The sequence below is a fragment of the Halichoerus grypus genome, chromosome 6, assembly GCF_964656455.1.
Source record: "Halichoerus grypus chromosome 6, mHalGry1.hap1.1, whole genome shotgun sequence".
In the NCBI taxonomy this organism is placed as follows: Eukaryota; Metazoa; Chordata; class Mammalia; order Carnivora; family Phocidae; genus Halichoerus; species Halichoerus grypus.
Window position 1 is genome coordinate 165,168,818 of NC_135717.1, and position 21,104 is coordinate 165,189,921.

Genomic DNA, 21,104 nt, shown 5'->3' on the forward strand with positions numbered 1-21,104 from the left:
GGCTGTGATGGTTATCTGGAGTGACCTGGCTATCCTGAAGTTGGCAGTTTGCAATGGGAGGGGCTGGGGGTGGGGGCCCGGCGAAGAAGTGCAGTTCTGAGTGTTGTGAGCAGGACAGAAAATTAACTCCTGTTGAATCCCTACTAGCCCCCTGCAGGAGGCTATTATTAGCCCCTTAACTGAGAAAACAGAGGACCAGAGAGACTAAGTAAGCCGCCCCAAGTCACACACTTGGTAAGCTCGCCAGACCCAGGATTCAAGCGCAACTCTGCCACGCCCTGCTGAGTCCCACCTGACGTTTCTGAAATCGAGTGAAAGCCACACGTCTACAAGCCCGTTCTTTAGAATAAACCGGCAAAGGGGTGGGAGAGAGATTTTACTGGAACTCTGCAGCTGTGTCCACGCAAATAACTGATTTCATTATTTTCCAATTGATCCGTTTGTTTTTGCTGTAATATTCGCTGGTTGCTAAGCAACCACTGAGGGAGCACTGATGCTGAACTGTTTGGGGAAAGCAAGTAGCCCCCCTCCCCAAAAAGGGTGAGATATGATTGTTTGGGAGGGGGGATCCAGTCAGAGGGCTGCCAATCAGCCTGCCTCGGCGTCCTGGGGTTTTGAGAGTGATCTGGCCCCTTCCAGAAGCGAGCAGGCTGTCCTAGAGGGAAGTCCACTTGCCCCCTCTGACGCTAACATTTAGCTTCGCTGGGGCCTCGGTTTGGCCACCTGTCGTAACAGGTACCTCAGAGAAGTGTGGAACCACGGCTGGCACAGGTTAAGGGCTCAAAAACCTGTAACTACCAGCATTTGCAATGTTATTAACATCTTAACAGAGTTTGGGTAGAGCATTTGGTTGGGCATTTTTGCCAAAGAGGTTAGTCTCTAAGAGGGTCCGCGGGCCTTGTTGGGGTCCACAACTCTCATGGCAAACCGTACCCGTAACCTCATCCCAAATTAATGATATGACTGGTCATGAAGCACATCCAGTTTTAGTGTTTGGATCAGAAACACACTCATCCCACTCACTGGAAGAAAATTTTCCATAAGCCAATGGCAAGCCAATATGGTTATCTTCATATGAGAAGAACAGTACATGATTCTTTGGGGCTTCTGATAGAATCCTAGTCCTTACCTGTTCTCAAAATTCTGGTGCCTAGGAATTATCTAGGTCAGAGGTCATAAACTGGTGGCACAGGATGGGGGCGGGAGGTTCTATTCAGCCTGAAGACATATTTGGTCTGGGACTCCATAGTGTATTTTAAAAAATTAGTTGTCAACATTAAATATCAAAACACAAAAATCCAAGTATCCAGCTCCTCTTGAAAAACACGAAGACTGGGGCACCTGGGTGGGCTCAGTCAGTTAAGCATCTGATCCTTCGTTTCAGCTCAGGTCGTGATCTCTGAGTCATGAGATCCAGCCCTGCTGTGGGCTCCCTGCTCAGCAGGGAGTCTGCTTGTCCTTGTCCCTCTCGCTCAGCACCTCCTCCCCTCCCACCCCTGCTCACACACTCTCCCACCCTCTAAACTATATAAATAAAATCTTAAAAAAAAAAAAATATGAAGACCTTAGCCCTGCTGCCCACTCTCCCCAAAGCAATCATGCCACATCTGGAGTGGAGAGAAGCCAAGAGCCTAAGATGGGAGCCATGGTCTCTCCAGAGAATCTTACTCAGCATTCTTGGCTCCTTTGGGCTAAGGTCCTGGCCCCTGCGGGCGTCTACCTTTAGGATGCCTGATATAAGATCATTTCTTCACTTGACAATGAGGAAACAGGCCGAAAACAGAATTGCTGGAAGTCACACAGTTCACTACGGCACCAGGGTGAGCAGGACAGGAGTCCTGGGCCTCAGCAAGCGTCCTGTCCACCATAACGCTCAAAAGTCAATGCCATGATATCCTGCCCAGTCCAGGAAGGACTTGGGCACAGCAGAGCAGGAGGTGACCGGCATGAGAGATGGGCCACAGAGGCAGGACTTCTGAGTATAGGCTTTGCAAAGGAAGACTCGGGTGGCAGCACTTGGGAGATTCCCACCTTCCCTTTCAAAGTCCAGACACCTTGGCAGACAGTTCCTGACTTCAGCTGCCGAATCTCTCACTGGTCCGTCTACCCGTCACCCTGCTGCTTCTGATCCCTGCATCGGGCCCTCCGTGCCTCTTGCCTGGATTAACACAATAGTCCCCTCACTTATCCCCATTGCTCTGGCCCTGCTGATTCTGATCCTTCGCAAAGCCACTAGAATGATCTTCCTGAAACAAACATCTAATCTGCCCATTCTCCCAGTGATCTTCCACTGCTCTCCTCCCTCATGGAGCCCACAATCCTCAGCATGTTTTATAAGAAGTCCTGCAGGACCCACCCCAGCTTACATTTCTGGCCACATCGTCTCTTGTTGCTCTCCCCGTCAAGGCCCTGGCCACCTTGCACCTCTGGAATGGACGGCTCCTTCTGCCTGGAACATCGCCACCTCCACTGGCGGACTCCAACTCAGCCTCCATTTGGATCTGTCTTCTTCAGGACGTCCCTTCCTCCCATCCCCAGACTAGGTGAATCCCACTGGGAGGGGACACCCCCATCACAGAATCTAAAGAATCTGCATCTTTAATTAACTGTCATTTCTGCTGGTCTGTAAGTGCTGGGATTCACAGGTCCTATGTCTGGTTCACAGATATGGCGGCACATAGTAGTAGGTACCTTATAAAAGTTTACCCACTAAATGAATGAAAAGACAAATGAATACTAAGGATGGAGCAGAAGAATGAAGAAAGTCACAATGTCCGGTCATTCTAGACAGGCAAGCCATGGCTTTTCCGGTCTCAGTTTCCACATGTGTACTTTACAAAGAAAACTGGACAATACACCTCAACACCCCAAGACCAAATAATCCCACTAAAAAATAGGCAAAAGACATGAACAGGTATTTCTCCAAAGATGACATCCAGATGGCCACAGACACAAGAAAAGATGCTCATCATCACTCATTCATCCTCAGGGAACTGCAAATCAAAGCCACAATGAGATATCACCACGCACCTGTCAGAATGGCTAAAATCAACAACACAAGAAACAACAGGTGTTGGCAAGGATGTTGAGAAAGGGGAACCCTTGTGCACTGTTAGGTGGGAATGCAAACTGGTGCAGCCACTCTGGAAGACAGTATGGAGGTTCCTCAGAAAGTTAAAAATAGAGTTACCCTACGATCCAGCAATCGCACTACTGGGTATTTACCCCCAAAATACAAAAATACTAATTCAAAGGGATACATGCACCCCAATGTTTGGAGCAGCATCATTTACCATAGCCAAGTTATGGAGGCAGCCCAAGTGTCCATCAAAAGATCAACGGATAAAGAAGTTGTGGTACATATATACATTGGAATATTACTCAGCCATAAAAAGAATGAAATCTGGCCATTTGCAATGACATGGATGGAGCTAGAGAGTATCATGCTAAGAGAAGTCATTTAGTCAGTGAAAGACAAATACCGTACGATTTCACTCATATATGGAATTTAAAAAACCAAACAAATGAGCAAAGTTAAAAATAAACAGACAGAGAGATATATCAAGAAATAGACTCTGAACTACAGAGAACAGACTGCTGGTTACCAGAGGGAAAGGGGGGGGCGGGAAATGGATGGATGAAACAGGTGATAGGGATTAAGGAGTGCACCTGTGGTGATGAGGGCCAGGTGATGTGTGGAAAAGTTGAGTCACTATATTGTACCTGAACTAATATTACACTGTATGTTAACTATACGGGAATTACAATGAAAAACTTAATTAAAAAAAGAAGACTGGACAAGATCATTTCTTCTCACTCAGGGTAGGGTCTCTGGACTTCTATAGGGCCTATGGAAGAGAGCAGCAACATTTTAGGAGCGATGTGCAATATTTCAAACTCCCCGAGGGGAACCACGCACCTTCCCGTAACAAGGGGCCAAAGGCCAACCAAGCCTCGGGTGACTTGGCGTTAAGAACGTGTTAATTAGTAGGCAATGCTGGTTAGCTCCTACTGAGTAAGGTCAAGATGCTATTTGAGATGCTATTAGAGGTGACCGGCATGGGAGATTAATAGCATTTTTGATCAATACAACATAGGAACAGAACACAGAAACAATCTGTTACTGTGCGTTTTTTTTAAAACATGAGGCCCATGAGATAAAATAATAAAAGAGTTTGGAGGTGGGGAGCAGACTACAGATCCTTAGGAGAGGGCCAGTTCACCTCCAACTCCTTGGAATGAAGGCCCCTCAGGTGCTCCTGCAGAAGAGCCCCTTAGCGGGGAGGACGCGGCTGCAGTCTAATCCTCAAGCCTCTCTTTTCTTGGTGGAGGGCGGCCCCCACCATCTGTTCCTTTGGGAAGCCCTCGCCCCCATCCCCGCCCCCAGACTCCCAGAGCTTGTGATGCTGCAGGCCGTGGGGGCTTCCGAATCTCCCGGAATCAGGCGCTGAAAGCACGGTCTGGCCACACGGGGGCGCCCTCAGCCCACACACGGGGATTCCAAGGCCCAGCGCAGAGCAGGACGACAGATCCGTGCCGGGAGCCCTGTGCGGGCATCAGGAGTTGGGGCGGCACAGCCCATGCTCTTTGGGAAGACACCTCCCATCCTCCCTGGCTGGGGGTCATGCCGCCCCAGCGCGGCGGACAGAGGCAGGAAAGGGCTCCTCCCGCTCACAGGGGAGGGACTGAAGTTAGGAAATCCTACAGAGACAGTAAGAGAAAGACTGAGACAGAGACAGACAGAGTGCGGGGAGGGCAAGAGAGCAGGAGAGAAAGAACTCTATTCTATTCCTGCCCTGTCTGGGGACAGTCAGTAACCCCAGAGTAGCCAGGCAAGTATGGAGCTGGGCGCCTGCCCACCTGGAGTCTGACAGACACTGGTTCCAATCTTGGAGCAAAGCCATGTGGACGGGAGCAGGGGACTCTGCTTCTCCAAGCCTCGCTGTTGCCCACAGTAAAAGGGGGGAACCCTGCCAGCCTTTCGGGCTTGATGTGTGGATCCAGCAGGATAATTAGTAAGTGCAAACCATCTCTCCCGGTACCTGGACCCAGGCACGCATCACCCAGCAGCAGAGAGAATTCATGCCGACAAAAGCCAGAAATAAAGGATTTAAAAAAAAAAAAAAGGCTTGACCAGTTACATCTCGATTTACACCTTGTGACTTTAGTTTAGAGCCGCACGGGGACTGTCGGGCTGTATGAATTCAGCAGTCCCTTTCCATCCAGACTGGTTGTCATTCCATAACAAATGTCGCTCCCCACACAGCTCTCCAGCCTTCCATGGGCTGAGGGCCTTCTCCAGCCGCTGGACGGCCGCCCTGCCATGTGGGCAGAGCTGGGACGGGTCACTGGAGAGTCATAGAGGCAGCTGAGACGGCGACTCAGCCCACGGCTCTGCAGTCGGACTGGCTGACCCCGGCCTCCACGTGGGTCAGTGTGTAACTGTGGGCTCGCAGCTCCCGATCTCAGCCCCACGCACTCCCGTCCAGGAAATGAAGGTAATAATAGTGGCCGGCCCAGGGACCGCGGCGGGTGGGAATGAACTCCTACTCGTCAGGCACTCAGAACAGTGCTAGCCTTCACCATCACTTTGCTTTGTTTTACAGAATAGGAAGTGATCTTTCTAGAATGGTTAGATGAAGGTCATCTGATCCCAAACTGGAAGAGGGAGGACATGTTTCCCTAACAGCTAGAGAGAGAGAGCATTAGACCGGGAGCCAAAGAGACATGTCTGAGACCACCCACCACTTTTAACATTTCGGTATGCAAAGTGGGGTTCTGGCCTGTTCGTCAGGAAAACGAGGACACTAGATTGCCTAAATGGGCCTGCCAAACCCGGTGGGCAGTGCTCTATCTCTGGGTGGATGTGGGCAAGTGCAGTCCCCTTTTGGGTCCCAGCTGCCCCATCTTTAAGAGGGAAGACCTGGACGGGAGGATGCTCCCAGGGAGTGTTCTAGTCCTGGTGCCGCCCAAGCCGGTGTCCCCCGGGCCTCACCTGAGGTACTCATAGAGCCCATACATGGGCAGGAAGTCGATGTCAGACAGGAACATGTAGGGCGTGCCCACGTGCTTCATGGCCACGTTGCGTAGCAGGTTCACAGGGTAGAACTGGCCCTCCTTGTACACGATGTGGTAGGCCACGTTGTGGCGGCTCATGAGCACCTCGGAGCCCTGCGCGTAGCGGAGGAACTGCTGGGCTTCGGCGTCCGACAGGTAGAGGGCCAGGCTGATGGGTCCCTCCCAGTGCTTGCAGATGGCCTCGAGCATCTGGAGCCTGGAGGAGACAGGAAAGCTGAGCCCACCGTGGGGACCTGGGCCACGCGCCACGCGGCCAGCCTCCTGGGGCCGGACGCCACCTCCACAGACACCTGGTCAGCCCGCTCCAAATCCAAGTCCCTGCTCTAACCTTCATCACTGTGTGATGGGGGCCAACCCCCAAAGCTCAGTTCCTTTCATCTCTAAAATCGGCATAAACACACTTACCTGGCTGTTTCTTGTCTTTATCTGTTTCCAGATGAAGGTGGGATACCGACAGAGTCGCATCCCACTGTAAGCGTTCTCTTCTCAGACTCCTTTTTTCACAGGGGGAGGGGATGGGGGATGGGGGACGGGACGATTACATTAACTGATGTAAGGGTCCCCTTCCAGCTCACAACACCTATGCCTCTCCTCTCTCAGCAAAGATGTCTCGCAGCTGCCCTGCTCTGCTAAAGCAGGGACCAGCATAGAGGATTTAGCCAAACCGAGGCCCTAAGTTACAAGGAGCATTAAAACACGAGTGATGACAATTATGATCACCAACTCATTAACTATGCACCAGACCCTTTCCAGAACTCCCCCAACAACCCTATGCACGGCTGTAATTTCCCTCATTTCCCTGATGGAGAAACTGGGGATCCAGATGTCCGGTCAGCTTGGATCCTTGGACTTGGACCAGACCCGTCCAGACGGGTACCGGGACAGGGCCTTGGCGACAGTGAGAACAAACACACGCTGGGCGTTTGGCAAGGGAACCAAAAAACACGTGAACACGAGGGACAAAAGTGTGCCTGGCGTGATGCTGTCTTCATTTGTCAGAGCCCTTACTGCCCCAGGGTCCCGGCCAATTTTTCGAGGCTACAAGAAAGGCACAGTGCCAAGGATTATGGGGCGGGGGGTGGGGGGGGGGGAGAAGAAAGCCCAGAGAAAAAACCAAAAGGTGCTTCCAATGGAGAGGATTCTACAAAAATGTTTGAAGAGAAATCTATGAAGATTTTTTTTTTCCCCCAAAGGCATTAGAAGTGCCTGGCAGATCGGATCTATGGTTAAGAAACCTCAAAAGCCTATTTCAATTTTTTCCCTACCCAGCAAGAGGTACATAATCAGCGGTCTCCTGGTAGGAATGCCCACTTTATTCGGATAATTACCAGGAAATAGATTCCATGCATTTCCCTGCTTCTAAACAAAAGAAAATGGGCACACCTATCTTATGTCAATGGCTTTCTCGATGGACTTTCAGAGTTTCCTCTCTGTAATTCTGTGAATTGCTATTGCCAGGAGTTGCTTCCTCTTTCATGACGGAGGATTAAGATATTCATCAGGGTAAAATGCCCTCCATTTCTCATACTTTAGAACACTTACTAATCAAATTGCCCGGAGCCAGTTTTCTAAGAGGCTCTGCCTTCTCCACAATGCCGACTTGCCCTGGGATCTGTGTTCGGCTTCTGCCGCAGGCCCGGGTCTCTGCTGGGCTCCGAGAACCTGGGGTTTTGAGTGATCCCACCCGCACCCCACTTTCACTGTCTGTGAAATGGAGGGGACTGTGCATTCGGAAGGGACAGCTGTTCGTACAAATCCTTTGAGATCTGGGGAGTGAAGGGCAAGAATGCTTTCTAACATGTGGATGTAAGAGCTCCCATGTGGGAGGCACGCGTGTCTGGTGGGAAGAGAGGCCAGCTCCCATGGTGGAGGCCGCCCCCCCCCCCCCCCACCTGGGATTTTGACTCTGTGTCTGAGTTTTCTGAGCAGGGAGCAAGAAAGAGAAGCAAGGGAAGCTGGCTCTTCTTCCAAGCTCTGCCAAGGGTTTAGCATGAGAACAGGGACACAAGATCCTCAAGGTTCTCAGGTGCTGCTGATGTGGGAAACATCATATCTGTGTGGGCTTTACCAGAAATGGTGCCAGATGTTCCATGGAACCTCCTCGAAGGAAGAGTCAAGATGACCCAGCCACTCCTGCCCGTCTGCCACCAGCCCCCAGCTTTGTGACCTCTCTTCCCTAAAACCAAGCTTCCTATCGGGACCTGAACAACAGCGACAGACTGAGGTGTATCATAATGATGACAACATATAAAATGTGATGGCGACAGAATAAATCTCTACCGTTTCTCTGCTACTTGGAGTGGGAAGGCTGCATTTCCACGGTTACTGCTTTCAACATTCACACTGACTCTATAAAGTTGAGATTCTCATCACTGTTACAGGTAAGGAAGCTCGAGGAGGTGAAGTGACTTCTATCGAGTCACGTAGCGACACAGCGGGGGAGCTGGATTGACACCCAGGTCTGTCCGACCCCAGTGCCGAGAACCCAGACTGGTGTTCCGTATGGACTGCGGGGCAGGTTGGGATAAATGTCCCCAAGGATCTTTTCTCCGCTGCCCATTTCCCCAGACATGAATGTGTTCTTCCCTTGCGGTCAGCTTCTGTGCTTTCTTTCCTCCTCCTCCTCAGTCTCTGGGGGTCTGCCCCAAAGACCTGCCGTTCTCTTGACCCTTCTCCTGGCTGTGTGTCCCCACACCTGCACCCTAAAGTTGTCCTGTGCGGCGCACGGAGTTCTGTGCCGAGTCGGTCTTTGGTCTCTTATACCGGATGATAAAGTACGTAGCACAGCAAGGACCAGGGACAAGGGAGAGTGTTTCAAGAGACAAAGATTAATTCCCAAACGACAGAATTTTCTGTTTGGAAAGAACTGTAGAGGTTTTCTTCGTCTGATCATGCCATCTTGATGATGAAAAAGCTCAGCCTCGGAGGGGAGCATGAAGAGCACTGGGTGAGTGGAGGGGCTAGTGAGCACTGGGACCCACGGTCCCGACTCTGGGTCCCATGCTCTTCTCCGCGTCCCCAGAGGGCCTACCATCACTTCACGCTGCCAAGAGGAGGGCAAAGGCTCAAGAAAGGCCAAAGAGATGTCAGGAAGGTCTAGCTGGAAGCCAGGGCTATCCCTGGGAGTCCTACTGAGCCAGGAAGCCTCATGCGCTCTGTCTAGGGGACAGGGGAGGCAGCCAAGTCAGAAACCTACAAGACTGGGTTGGAAGGAATTCTAGAAGGCCGGTTGGCCTCCGCTGGATTGGGGAGCTCCCTCCCTACAAGGCAGCTGATGAGAGCAAGGCGGGTTGCATGGGATGGAGGTGCAACGGTGGGCTCTCGGGTCAGCCAGAACTGGGTTTGAACTCTGAGCTGTGTCAGCATCCCTGAGCAAGAGATGACAGTTCCTTTGGCTGAGATCAAGTGAAGAGATGACAGTTCTTTGGGCTTCCACTTCCACATGTGCATAGCGCGGACAGTAATACCTCCGTAGGTCACAAAATGGCTACAAATCATTTCTCTCTCAATCTGCAGCCTCTGCGGATACTCCCCACACTGATTCTGGGGTGGCCTTGTGCCTTGCTCACACAGGACACAGGCAGAGGTGTTGAACAGTGCTCCGGCGGCGGGGTTTGCCCCTACTGACAAGCCCGCTTACCATGCTTCTGTGAAGTGTCCGGCACAAAGCGAGATATGCAGCAGGTACTCAATAGATGGCAGCTGTAATTTCTTCCATAGGTTCTAATTCTGCTTTTCAAACATGCACCACCCCCATCAGATACTTATTATGTATCTACAACGTGCAGGTGTATGTGCTGGGCCCTGGGACAAACGAGAAAGACAAAGTTCCTGAACTTCCGGAGCTTCTTTCTGGTGGAGGGAGAAGACACAGAACCAACCAAGATAGATTCCAAGGGGGCGAGGGCTAACGAGGCAAGCAGAACAGGGAACAGGATGGGGGAACCCTGAGGACTGGCCAGGGAAGGCCTGCCGGGGATGTGAATTTGAGACTTGGATAAGGAGAAGGACCCAGCCCTGAGGAAGTCTGGGCAAGAAGCTTTCCAAGGAGAGGGAGCAGCTCTTGGGGTAACTGAGGGTAGCATGTTCAAGCGAGAAGAGAGGGAAGATGGGCGAGTGAGGGGCAGGAGGACAGAAGATGCTGGGGAGCCGGCAGGTGACATGGGGCCGGGAAGGCCACGGCGGCAGCTGTAGTACTATCCTAAATGCCAACGAGAAATCATCGGAGAGTTTTAAAGATGCTGACCTGAAAGACAGACGGTCCCCAGCTTATGATGGGTTGACTTAATAATTTTTCAACTTTACGATGGCGCGAAAGTGATATGCATTCAGTAGAAACCATGCTTTGTGTTTCGAATTTACATTTTTTTCCCCAGGCATCAATATGCAGTAGGGATGCTCTCTCTTGATGTTGGGCAGCCGTCGCCACGGCTCCCGGTTATCCCCGGGATCACAGGGTCAACAACTGATACACCGACAATCATTCTGCACCCAGACAAGCCATTCTGTTTCTCACTTTCCATACAGTATTCCATAAATTACATGAGATAGTCAACATTTTATTATAAAATAGGCTTTGTGTTAAGATGATTTTGCCCAGCTGTAGGGCAATATAAGTGTTCTGAGCACGTTTAAGGTTGGCGAGGCTAAGCCAGGACGCTTGGTAGGGTAGGTGTATTAAATATATTTTCGACTTATGGTATTTTCAGCTGGTGATGGGTTTATTGGGCTATAACCCCATCCACCATAAGTCAAGGAAGATCTGTCTATTTTTAGAAGATCACTCTGGCTGTTACATGGACAAGGGAGTTCCCTTTCACTTTCTAGAACAGTGCTTTTCAACCTGAAGCTCAAGATCACTACAGCACTGATTCCTGGGCCCCACTCTAGAGGTGCCCGTCGGCTAGGTCTGGGTGGGACCAAGATTTTGTATTTCCAACAAGCTCCCGGGTGATCTAAAGCGTGGACCCCTTTACCTCAGCTAACGTTCTCTTTCCTCCGCTCACAGAAAACAGAGAAGACCCATCTGCCACGTGATCCCCTGGAGCTGCACTTAGTACTTCGATAACTTTGTCAAAGGAACACAGAAGAGCAAGCATCTCCTGGCCAGATGGCCAGGATGCTGTGACCCGGAGCCCTCCTGGCCAGCCCCCTCTGTCCCGAGACCATTCTCACCTGCTGCTGGGATGGGAGGGCGGTCTCCCGCGTGCTGGGAGAGGAGCTGGCTCCACGGTTGTAGCGGGCAACGTTCATTCTTTCTGAACAGAATTCTAGAGGGACCCGGGCACAGGAGCCCACACACCAGCTCCCCTAATTCATTGTGGCATTCACGTAGGGCCTGCTTCTGACTCAAAGGTTTACAAACACACCCGAAATGTTTCTTCAATTAAAAATCAATCCAACAGGCACCAGTCAGCCGGCTGCATCGTAATTGGATGTGCAGGATGGAGCAGAAGGAGGAATTCTCACCATCTCCATCAGCCTGTGGTACTGCTCTATGATTTTTTATTATGTTCTGCTAAGCCGCTCGCGTTAGGGTGTGGAAGTCCTCGGGCTCTCTGGGGTATTGTCAGGATGGCAATACTTGTCACAACGCGTTAGGGGTGAGTCGTGCGCCTGCCATGCCGAGGGATGCGTGCGCTTTGAAGGGAAGGGCTCTGCGGTTAGCGTCTGCGGCAGACGTGAGAGGGGCCAGGGTTTTCTTTTAAGCGGGCTGGGAGGGAAGGTGCTGCCGGGGGTCCTGCCTCCAGCCGGCACTAGAAGGGAGGGGCTCTGTTTTGCCTGTATCCTTTTATTGATGGCAACTGTCTACAGAGGGATGGATTTGGGGTGTTAATAATTGAAAAACCTTTCTTTCTAATTGTCTGTGCATTCCAGATTGCGAATTCCATAGCTAGCACAGAGGTTAAAAAAAAAAAAAAAAACTATGAAGGGAAGGGAATCTAATATTTGCTGTAGACCTACTACCCACTGGGCACTTTAGAGCCTCTTCTTTTATAAAACCCAGACACCGATCTGTGACCTGGACGGTATCATTGCCACTTCACAGATAAGTCGGATGATGCTCAAAAAGCCTGGGTAACTTGCCCAAATTCACACAGCTAGTAAGTGGTGCAGCTGCACTTTGAACCCAGATATTTCTCTTTTTGTTTTCCTGCATCACTTTACCTCTCCTAAATACTGACCATGTGCAGATGCTGTGGTCAGGGTTTTCAGATCTGTAAATATTCACTGAATGCAAATATATGCCAAGGGCTTTCGAACACAGTCTCTCCTTTAATCCTAATCAGGACCCTAGGAGGCAAATATGTATTAACTCTCTTTATAGAAGGAGAAAGATAACCAAAGGTGTTGATGACCTGCCCAAGATCACCACTGGAGGAGTAAAGGAGCCCGTGGGATTTGAACCCGGAGCTCTTTGTGAGTCTAGTGGCCTTTTGTGCGGGAGCACAAATAGGAAGACTTTGGTCAACGGTGCTATCAAATGATAGGGAGCCTCTGACTGTATGTTGGGGCTAAGTCCTGGCTATGTATGATCTCACCTGGTCATGACAACAACCTTGGTGGGGGGGGGGCTACTGTCATTGCCATTCCCAGGTTACAGATGAGGAAACCAAGGCTGGGAGAGCTGGTTTGTCCAAGGGTCAAAGCCAAGAAGTGGCAGAGCCACCAAGACCGCACAGGGCCTGACTCCAGGGACCAAATTATTCAAGGTCAGGCCACTTGATTCTGATTAGAAAGCATGTTGGAAATAATGCAATATATGTTAAGAAAGAAAAAAAGAAGAAGAAGAATGTAGCAGGAGGGGAAGAATGAAGGGGGGGAAATCGGAGGGGGAGAAGAACCATGAGAGACGATGGACTCTGAAAAACAAACTGAGGGTTCTAGAGGGGAGGGGGGTGGGAGGATGGGTTAGCCTGGTGATGGGTATTGAGGAGGGCACGTTCTGCATGGAGCACTGGGTGTTATGCACAAACAATGAATCATGGAACACTATATCTAAAACTAATGATGTAATGTATGGGGATTAACATAACAATAAAAAAATTTAAAAAAAAAAAAAAAAAAAGAAAGCATGTTGGATTTGTCTCTTTCATTTTCTCCTGAGTTTGGAGGTACCCATTGGCTACTAATCTTGATTCAGCATATTTTGTTGATAAACGGAATGTATGAACAGGAGGCGTGAACGGGACCAAGAAAAACCAGGGATGCTCTACGAGGTGAGAACCTGGAATTATCTGGAACTCACTCACCTGGGCAGATTCAGTCTCTGAGCTTCAGGTAACCCATCTGAGGGGCCTGAAGGGCATTTGTGTTGCCTGAAGAACAGAAGACTAATCTCAGCCATCATTCAGCACGAATCTCAAGGATTGGATTTTATTTTCATTTGAAATAGCAGAGAGGATAAGAGAAGAGACATAGGAAGAGAGGTCTGCTAACGGCCCCGTTGCTCACTCAAGTGCTGCTTGGTGGGGGAGTGTGCGCGCCCAAACTGAAGGCTGGGTGAGAAGCCAAAGGGACACAGAAGTTTAGGCGTGAGTCTGGGGCTCCGGTCTAGCTCAGTCCCTTATGGAGCCTCACTGATGGGTTTGAGCCGGCGGGAGGCCACCTGTCCTGGTTTCCCCTGTGCCCTCTGTAAACCCATCTGCTCCCCTCTTTCTCACCCACGCCTTAAGCTCTAACCACACTAGAGCCTGTGTGTTCCCAGCAGGCCTGGGGGCCTCTTTGTTCCCTGAATATGCTGCATGCTCCACCTTCTCTCCCTGTGTGCTTTCTACAGGCCGTCTACTCGCACCCCCAACTCAATGCAGGCAACACCTCCCCTTGGACCCATTCCCTGTCTCTTCCTTTCTCCACCGCCCAGACGGGCTGGGGGATCCTCCCACAGAATCTCTCTAGAGTAAGAACCTGTTACCTGTTTGGGGCAGGCTGAATTCTAAGCTGGCCCCCACAAATCCTGCCCCGTGGCATACACACTTGTACAACCCCCACCCTTGAGTGTGAGCCGAACTCAGTAATGGGATGGAATGCCACTCCTGTGGGTTACGTGATGGAACAGCCTGCAGAGAGTCTCCTGCTGGCTTTGAAGAAGTAAGCTGCCATGCTGTCAGAGGGCCACATGGCTAAGCCTAAGGGTGGCCTCCTGTTGCTCAGAAGGACCCCAGCCAATGGCCAGCAAGGAAACAGGGACTTCAGTCCTAGAACTGAATTCTGCCAAAAGCTGAATGAGCTTAGTGGTGGACCCTGACTCCCATGAGATCACAGCCCCAGCCAACACCTTGATGGTAGTCTGGGAGCTAAGCAGGGGACCCTGCTAGCACCCATCCAGACTCCAGACCCCCCAAACTGCATGATACTAAATGTTATTTAAGCTGCTAAATCTGTGGCAATTTGTTCTACAACAGTAGATAACTAATACACTGAGTCATGAAGATGCTATCTACTCCTTGAAAGCAAAAATAGGGTCTTCTTATAAATATCCCCAGCTTCACAAGAGCCTGGCACACCACAGTAATAGATGCTTACACAGTATTTGCTGAGTGGTCACGTGAATGTTGGAGATTCGGAACCTGAGGCCACAAAAAGGGAAAGACTTTGCTTGAGGTCACATAGCAGGTCAGGATGGAGCTGGTACGAGCAGCTCTGTGCTTTTCCCCTTTGTCCCCGCTCATCTTTACCTGCTACCTGTTATGTTCAGCAAGTTCTCTGTGTTTCTGCACAGAGGTCCTGAGGCCTATGAACCTCCAGGAAAACCCCAGCCAATGGAGCCATTGAATTTCACCAGTGAGCTTCCGCCAATGCACAGTGGGACTCTCAAAGTGAGGAATCTGCTTCCATCAGTTACGCTCTACATAACTCATTCCCGGATGTCTCTGGATGCAAGGTTCTACTCACTCCTCCCAACTCCCAGACCACTTTCTGCATGTGAACCTTTTCGTGTCCGAGTGCTTGCTCCTTCACTGGTTTGCCCATGCTTTACTCCCTCCCCACTAACAACAAGCGGTATTTATTGAACACTTAACAAGTGTACCAGGTACTGCTCTCAGCACGCCACAGGCGTGAACTCATTTAATCCTGGAAACAGTCCCATGGAGTTGCAGCCATAGACTGGACAGGCATCTCCAAGGTGACTCAAAGACAGAATGAGCCACTCAGATTGCCTAACTGTGGGAGCTGAGGGGGAATGGAAGGAAGGAAACTGGGGATAGGGAGCCAGTGTGGGCCATGTGTAAATCGAAGAGAAAGCTGGTGGGCCGAGGTGGGAGGGAGACACACAGGACACCCAGTATGGAAAAGTACAGCCTTGAGGGGGTGACCTCGGGGCTTTGAATCCACACACCCCTGGCAACGAGAGAGATGCTTTCAAAGACATAAATTGGATCATATAACTTTGTGTAAATGTGTTCAATAACTTCTCACCACACTGAGAATAAAATCCAAAATGTTTTGGTGAGTTTCTAATGTTCTATAATCTTAATCTCACACCATATCCCTGCTTTGCCTCAGCTGCTGCTCTTCTACCACGTTTTTGAATGTCCGAGCCCCCTCCCACCACAGGGCCTTTACGCTTGCTATTTCATCCACCTGGAAAAAGAATTTTTTTTTTTCTCAGCAACTCACATTCCTGACTCCTTTTCTCCTCCTTCAGGTCTCTGCAGGAATGTCCCCTCCTTAGATTTCCCCTGACCACATCACCCAAGGAAGGTCCCTCTCTTGACATTGTTATTATCAGTCTCAGTTCCTTCCAAAGAACTTATCACAATTATAATAATTTTACTCAACTATTTATTTTCTGTTCATACCGCTGTACTTATGTTCTTAACCGTGGCTGCACACCACAAGCGTAAAACAATGCAAGGTCTTCACCACACAAATATTTTTACTTAACTGGTCTGCAATGGAGCTCGAAGGTGCATTTGTTTTAAGAGCTCCCCAGGTGATTCAGTTTGACCCCAGCCAAGGTTGACAATCAGTACACTAGAGTGTCAGCCACATAAGGGCGGGGATCACATCAATACTTCCAGATAAAGGCTTGGTAGATGTTTGTTGCATCAATACACTAAGGAAAAGAAACAGCAATTGCTTTCCAGCAGTGATAGTGGTTCCAGAATATGTGTTTCCCTATAATACACCCCTTTTCCTTAAGGTAGTTTGGGTAGAGCTCTACTCTTTAGAATCAATTCTTCTTTTATTCTCAAAACCACCACCCTCACCGGAAGACAAGAGCCCTTGGTTTTCAGTGCTGGAGAGGAGCGCGACCCAAGCCTAAGTCTGTCAGACCATCTCTCCCTTCTCCCTTTGACTGGGTGTAGAGCAGCAGGGTGAGGCTGTGGGGAGGTCAGGGCCCGTCTGCCTACCTGTCCATGGAGAGTTGAGCGACCAGGGTGACATCCGTGTTGTCCGAAACGGGCTCATACTCATAGTGCAAGAAGTACAGGTGGGTTCGGTGGACAGTGAACCGCTCTCGCCGGAACTCATAACACAGGTCATCCTCATCGAGCTCAGAGAGCTGCTTCTGGAGCTGAAATGTAGGAGAAGAGGGTATGGGACCAAGAAGGGAAGCCCCAAGGAGCCAGGAGCCTGCCCTTGCCTGAGATGGTTACTCATTGGATGTTGGTGATGGGTCAAACATGGGAGGACAGGATCACTGGTTTTAGTTTCCTCTGCAATTTAATTTTAAAAAGGCAATGATGAAGGGCAGTTGTCCTCGCCATCTGAGAAACAAGCACCCTCTGAGCTGAGAATGATGGTGGTCACTACTGACAAATACATAAGCAACCACAAACTCCTTAAAAACAAACAAAAAATGCTTTGGTAGGTGACCTACTACAATTCCAAATAACAGGGAAGAAAGTACCAAAATCCAAATGGAGCAGTGCCTTTGCATGAGCTTCTCTCCTGCCTAGAGCTACAGACTTCAATCTCTGTAGCAGGTATTGAAGAAAAAGACTAAACCAACCCATAAACAAAATTTAAAAATCTGTTCCTTTCATTTCATCCAAGTCTTGGCATCCACTCTTCTTTCTTGTTTCTAACTCTCGGGAAGTCCTGCTCCCTTAACTGCTGGTAGAAGTTCTTTACATAGCTCTACTTGCCTTCCTACCCCAACCAGTGCAAGAGCTGGTTGACCTGCCAACAGTCCTGCCAACAGGACAATATCAACAAGCCAATAGGTTGACCTGCCAACAGCACAATATCCAGATCTGAGGATGTACAGCTGCCAATCCACAACCATGTCATGCCAACCCCATCATATCCCTCCCAGGCAGGGGTGACTGGGCCTGCTTCACAGATGATTTGCTATGAAAAAGTAAAAGAACTTCAATAGGGCTAGAAATCAGATCACTGAATGCATGGGGGCAGAGTGGATAGATTGGGAAGAAGCAGGAGAGAACTTTTTTGGGGGATGGAAATGTTCTATGTCATGGTTACAGTCATGGTTACAAGGGTGTATACATTTGTGAGAAGTCAACAAACTACACACTTAGAATGGGTGGATTTATTATATGCAAACTATATTTCAAATGAATTTGCCAAAGGTCATATGGCTGGTTCTAATATTTTTTCTGTGACATCAGCCTAGTCCATTACACGATGGCAGATAGTTGAATGTAGATTATAGTTTACATAGCTAGAGCTACTAATCTAGCTGAATGTAACAGACCAGTTTTCCAAGAAGAATGTGTACATATATTTTAAATCTCCAAGCCAAGAGTGTAGTAAACAAGAATTATATTAACTCACTTCTGTATGACCCTGTCTCAGTTAAAACCATTATCTTCATAGATATAGCTAGATTAAACTATAGTCTTATTTCTCAAGATATGTGTGATGGCACATGACTGCGTTAATCCCTTCCATTCTTCACCCCCTCCCACATCTTTACTCTTTATCATGAGACTTGCTGTGGCTAATAAAATGGTAAGGAAGCAACACTGCCCTAATAGTGAGCCTAGGCCTCAAGAAGAACTGTGTGTTTCTTGAACCTCCAGCACTACCATGAGAAAATGCCTGGGCGGCCCGCTGGAGGATGAGACACACCTGGAGTAGAGCAGAAGCTCTACAATTGCCCCAGGTGTGGGAGCAAGCCCAGCCAAGCTCAGCTCAGCTGCCGCGATAAACACTTCTCACTGTATTCCACTGAGGTTTTACAGGTTGGGAGCCATAGATAACCGACAGGGGGTCACTGGCATTTTGTGCAGGGAGCTTTTGCATTATGCTTCCTGTCCCATATATCCCCGAACAGTTAGCCGCCTGGGCCCCAGCCCACTAAATGCTTGTAGAGTTCTCCAGACAGCCTCGTACAACTCCAAATGCACCCACCTACTTCCAAATGCCACTTGGGGGATCAGTGGAGATTCAGTGATCGAGGAGACGTTCTCATCCATCATGAAGATTTTTAACTGTTAACAAGGATGCAATCAGGGAGACTCTTCCATTTTTGAAGTTTGATTTGAAGTCCTGGCCTATTTGAAGATTCATGTAAGCCCAGGACACGGGAATTCTCATTCCATCTAATATTCTAGGAGCCAAGGGACCCCTTCTGACCTGCAGGATTAAATCCAGGTCCTTGCTGACAATCATATCCTCTCTCTCTGACCCATCACCACCCCCCCCCAACCCCGTGTCCTCTGTATTTGCACCAGGGATCTCTCTGCTCCCCGAACCTGCCTTTCCCTCTTTCCCTCTGTGACTCTGTACATGTTCTTCCCTCTCTACTCTCCTCCCTCTCCTCACCTGCTCTTCTCCACTAGGGGACCTTCTATTTACCTTTCAAGATTCAGCCTGGATGACACCTCGTCTGTCTGAGACCTCTGTTAGCCCTGCCAGGTAGAGCTGGTCCACTTCTCCGTGCCTCAAGAGCCCTCAATTCATAACTCCACTAAAGCACTTGTCAATTTGAACTGAAATTATTTAAGGGCAACTTTCCTGGTGACACAGTGACACTTTACCATTGCCCCTAGCACCGTGCCCACGGCATGACAGATGCTTAATATTCATGTGCTGCATGCATGAGAAATATCTGCTACACGAAGACTGTAATCATTAGAAGGCCTGTCTTTCTAATTTTCCTATCGTATCCTCTAATGTTATGCATAAAAGGTGATCATCCTTAAGCCCATTATCTGGTCCGATATTTGCAGTTCAAAGGTCTGTGATGGCTGAAAATGTGTTGGACAGCAAACAAGCATGCACTTGGCTCTGTGCAAGGTGCTGGGTACGTGTTATCCCTTCCCCTGGAGCCCTCCAGTGAGGCATGTGCAGCCTCATTTGACAGCTGAAAAGCAGTTTCAAGATCTTGAGGTCACTCAGGGAGGTCAAACTGGGGCCTGTGTCCTTCTACTACCGAGCTACCTCTCCAGGAAAGATGCTCATTCCGCCTTGGGTCAAGAAGCACACAAGCACCGTGGCTGAGGTGATGGGTTCTATCCCACTCCTGTCTGTACAGTCTTGGGCGAGTGGGTGAGGTACTTAACCCTTCTGAGCTTCAACTTCCTCAAGTGTAAAATGGGGAAGATAACAGGAACTACCCAGGGGGTTGTAGGAGGGTTCCAAGAGATTCTGCATGTGCAGAGTACAGTGTTTGGAATAAAGACACAGCAGACGTCATCTATTACCATGGTGGTTATCAGAGTTCAGAAGGGGAGACACCTGGGTGGATGCTTTCTGTCCTCAGCCACCACCTGGAGGAGAAGTAGGGCGAGGGCAGGGAAAGCAGGAGTCTTGCTGAGCCTGGATAGCACTTCTGTCTCATGAGTGTTGGAGATACTCCCACATCTTCCTCCTTGAGGAACCCAAATATACCTAGAAACTATAATGTAGCCCCCCAATGGGGAACTTAACCAACTCATACCCTCCTTCTCTCTCACCCACACTGCAAAAGAACACTCGCAATTATTCCCTTTTAGAGAATAAACATCTGCAAAGCTCTTTGCAAAAGCAGGGTTGTTTTTTGGGGGGGGGGGTTGATTTGTGTGGTGTTTTTAATGTGTTGACAGGAGTGCATGGCTTCAGTTCAGTGAAGACAGGAGTGGGAACATGTGAGGACGGGTATAGATGTGTGTGTGTGTGGGGGGGTCTTTCTTTGATGAGCCTTCAAAGAGAAGGTATCCTCATCATGTGAGAAAGGAAATTAGTGGCCAGAGCATGAGAAATGCATGTGTGTATTGAGTCAGGAAAAAAACAACATTCCAAGGTAAATAGCTCCAGGAGCCATTTTCTGAAAAGCACCCATATATAGTGGGCTCCTCAAGGCAGGAGCTGTATCGCATTCATCTCTCAATTTCCTGTACCTAGAACATCTAGAGCACCCTGTGTACACAACAGGCCTCTACTGGATGTACTCACAGCCATGTACTCATGTTAAAGAAGGAACAGTGACCAAGGAAAGTGCTCCCAGAACTACCAGAGCATGGCCTGACGTGGTCGGGAGGGTCTACCAGCAGTCCTGGGGGATAAGTAGCCTCTATGAACTTCCTGGTACCAATGATGTGGTTCAGTGGCATCCACATCCCTAGGTCACCTGTGGCCATCACAGTGCTATAGGGGTAGGGTCTAGGGAATACTGTTGTCTATCAACCACACTGGGTATTGTGGCAAAAGCACATCAACTATGATGTCCGACATACGATGTCAAAATCTATGGGACTCTGGACCAACCAGATTGCCTTCCTTGAGTTTAATGTTATTAACATTCTCAATATGGCGGTTTGTACCTTTGCTCAGCTAATATGGATGAAGCACCTGCTCTGTGCCAGGTGCAGTGCTAAATGCTTTCAGGTGGATTGCTTTATTAATTTAATGCTTGAGCACACATCTCTGTTTTACAAAGGAGGAAACTGAGGCTCAGAGGATTTCAAAAATCTGCCAGTTACATGGCTAGGGAGAAGCAGTTCTGGACTGAGAATCCAGTCTTGGGACCTCACACCAGGGCAATCTTTGCAGTGTGGTGACTCCTCTCCCAGGGGATGGATGCAAGGATCAAAGAGACGGTGGAAGACACAATACTCCATGAAAAAGCAGGC

At 49.4% G+C, this 21,104-nt stretch overlaps 1 protein-coding gene across 4 annotated transcripts in view; it reads right to left on the reverse strand.

Moving 5' to 3' along the window:
• The window catches only part of LARGE1 (LARGE xylosyl- and glucuronyltransferase 1), a 522,085-nt gene that overhangs the window by 22,156 nt on the left and 478,825 nt on the right, over positions 1–21,104 (reverse strand). For all 4 annotated transcript variants that reach the window (XM_036093490.2, XM_036093487.2, XM_036093489.2 and 1 more), the window contains exons 11-12: positions 16,437–16,600; positions 5,996–6,274 (exon numbers count right to left, since the gene is read on the reverse strand). In XM_036093490.2, coding sequence (XP_035949383.1) covers positions 5,996–6,274; positions 16,437–16,600 — 443 coding nt within the window. The remainder of the gene's footprint in view (positions 1–5,995; positions 6,275–16,436; positions 16,601–21,104) is intronic.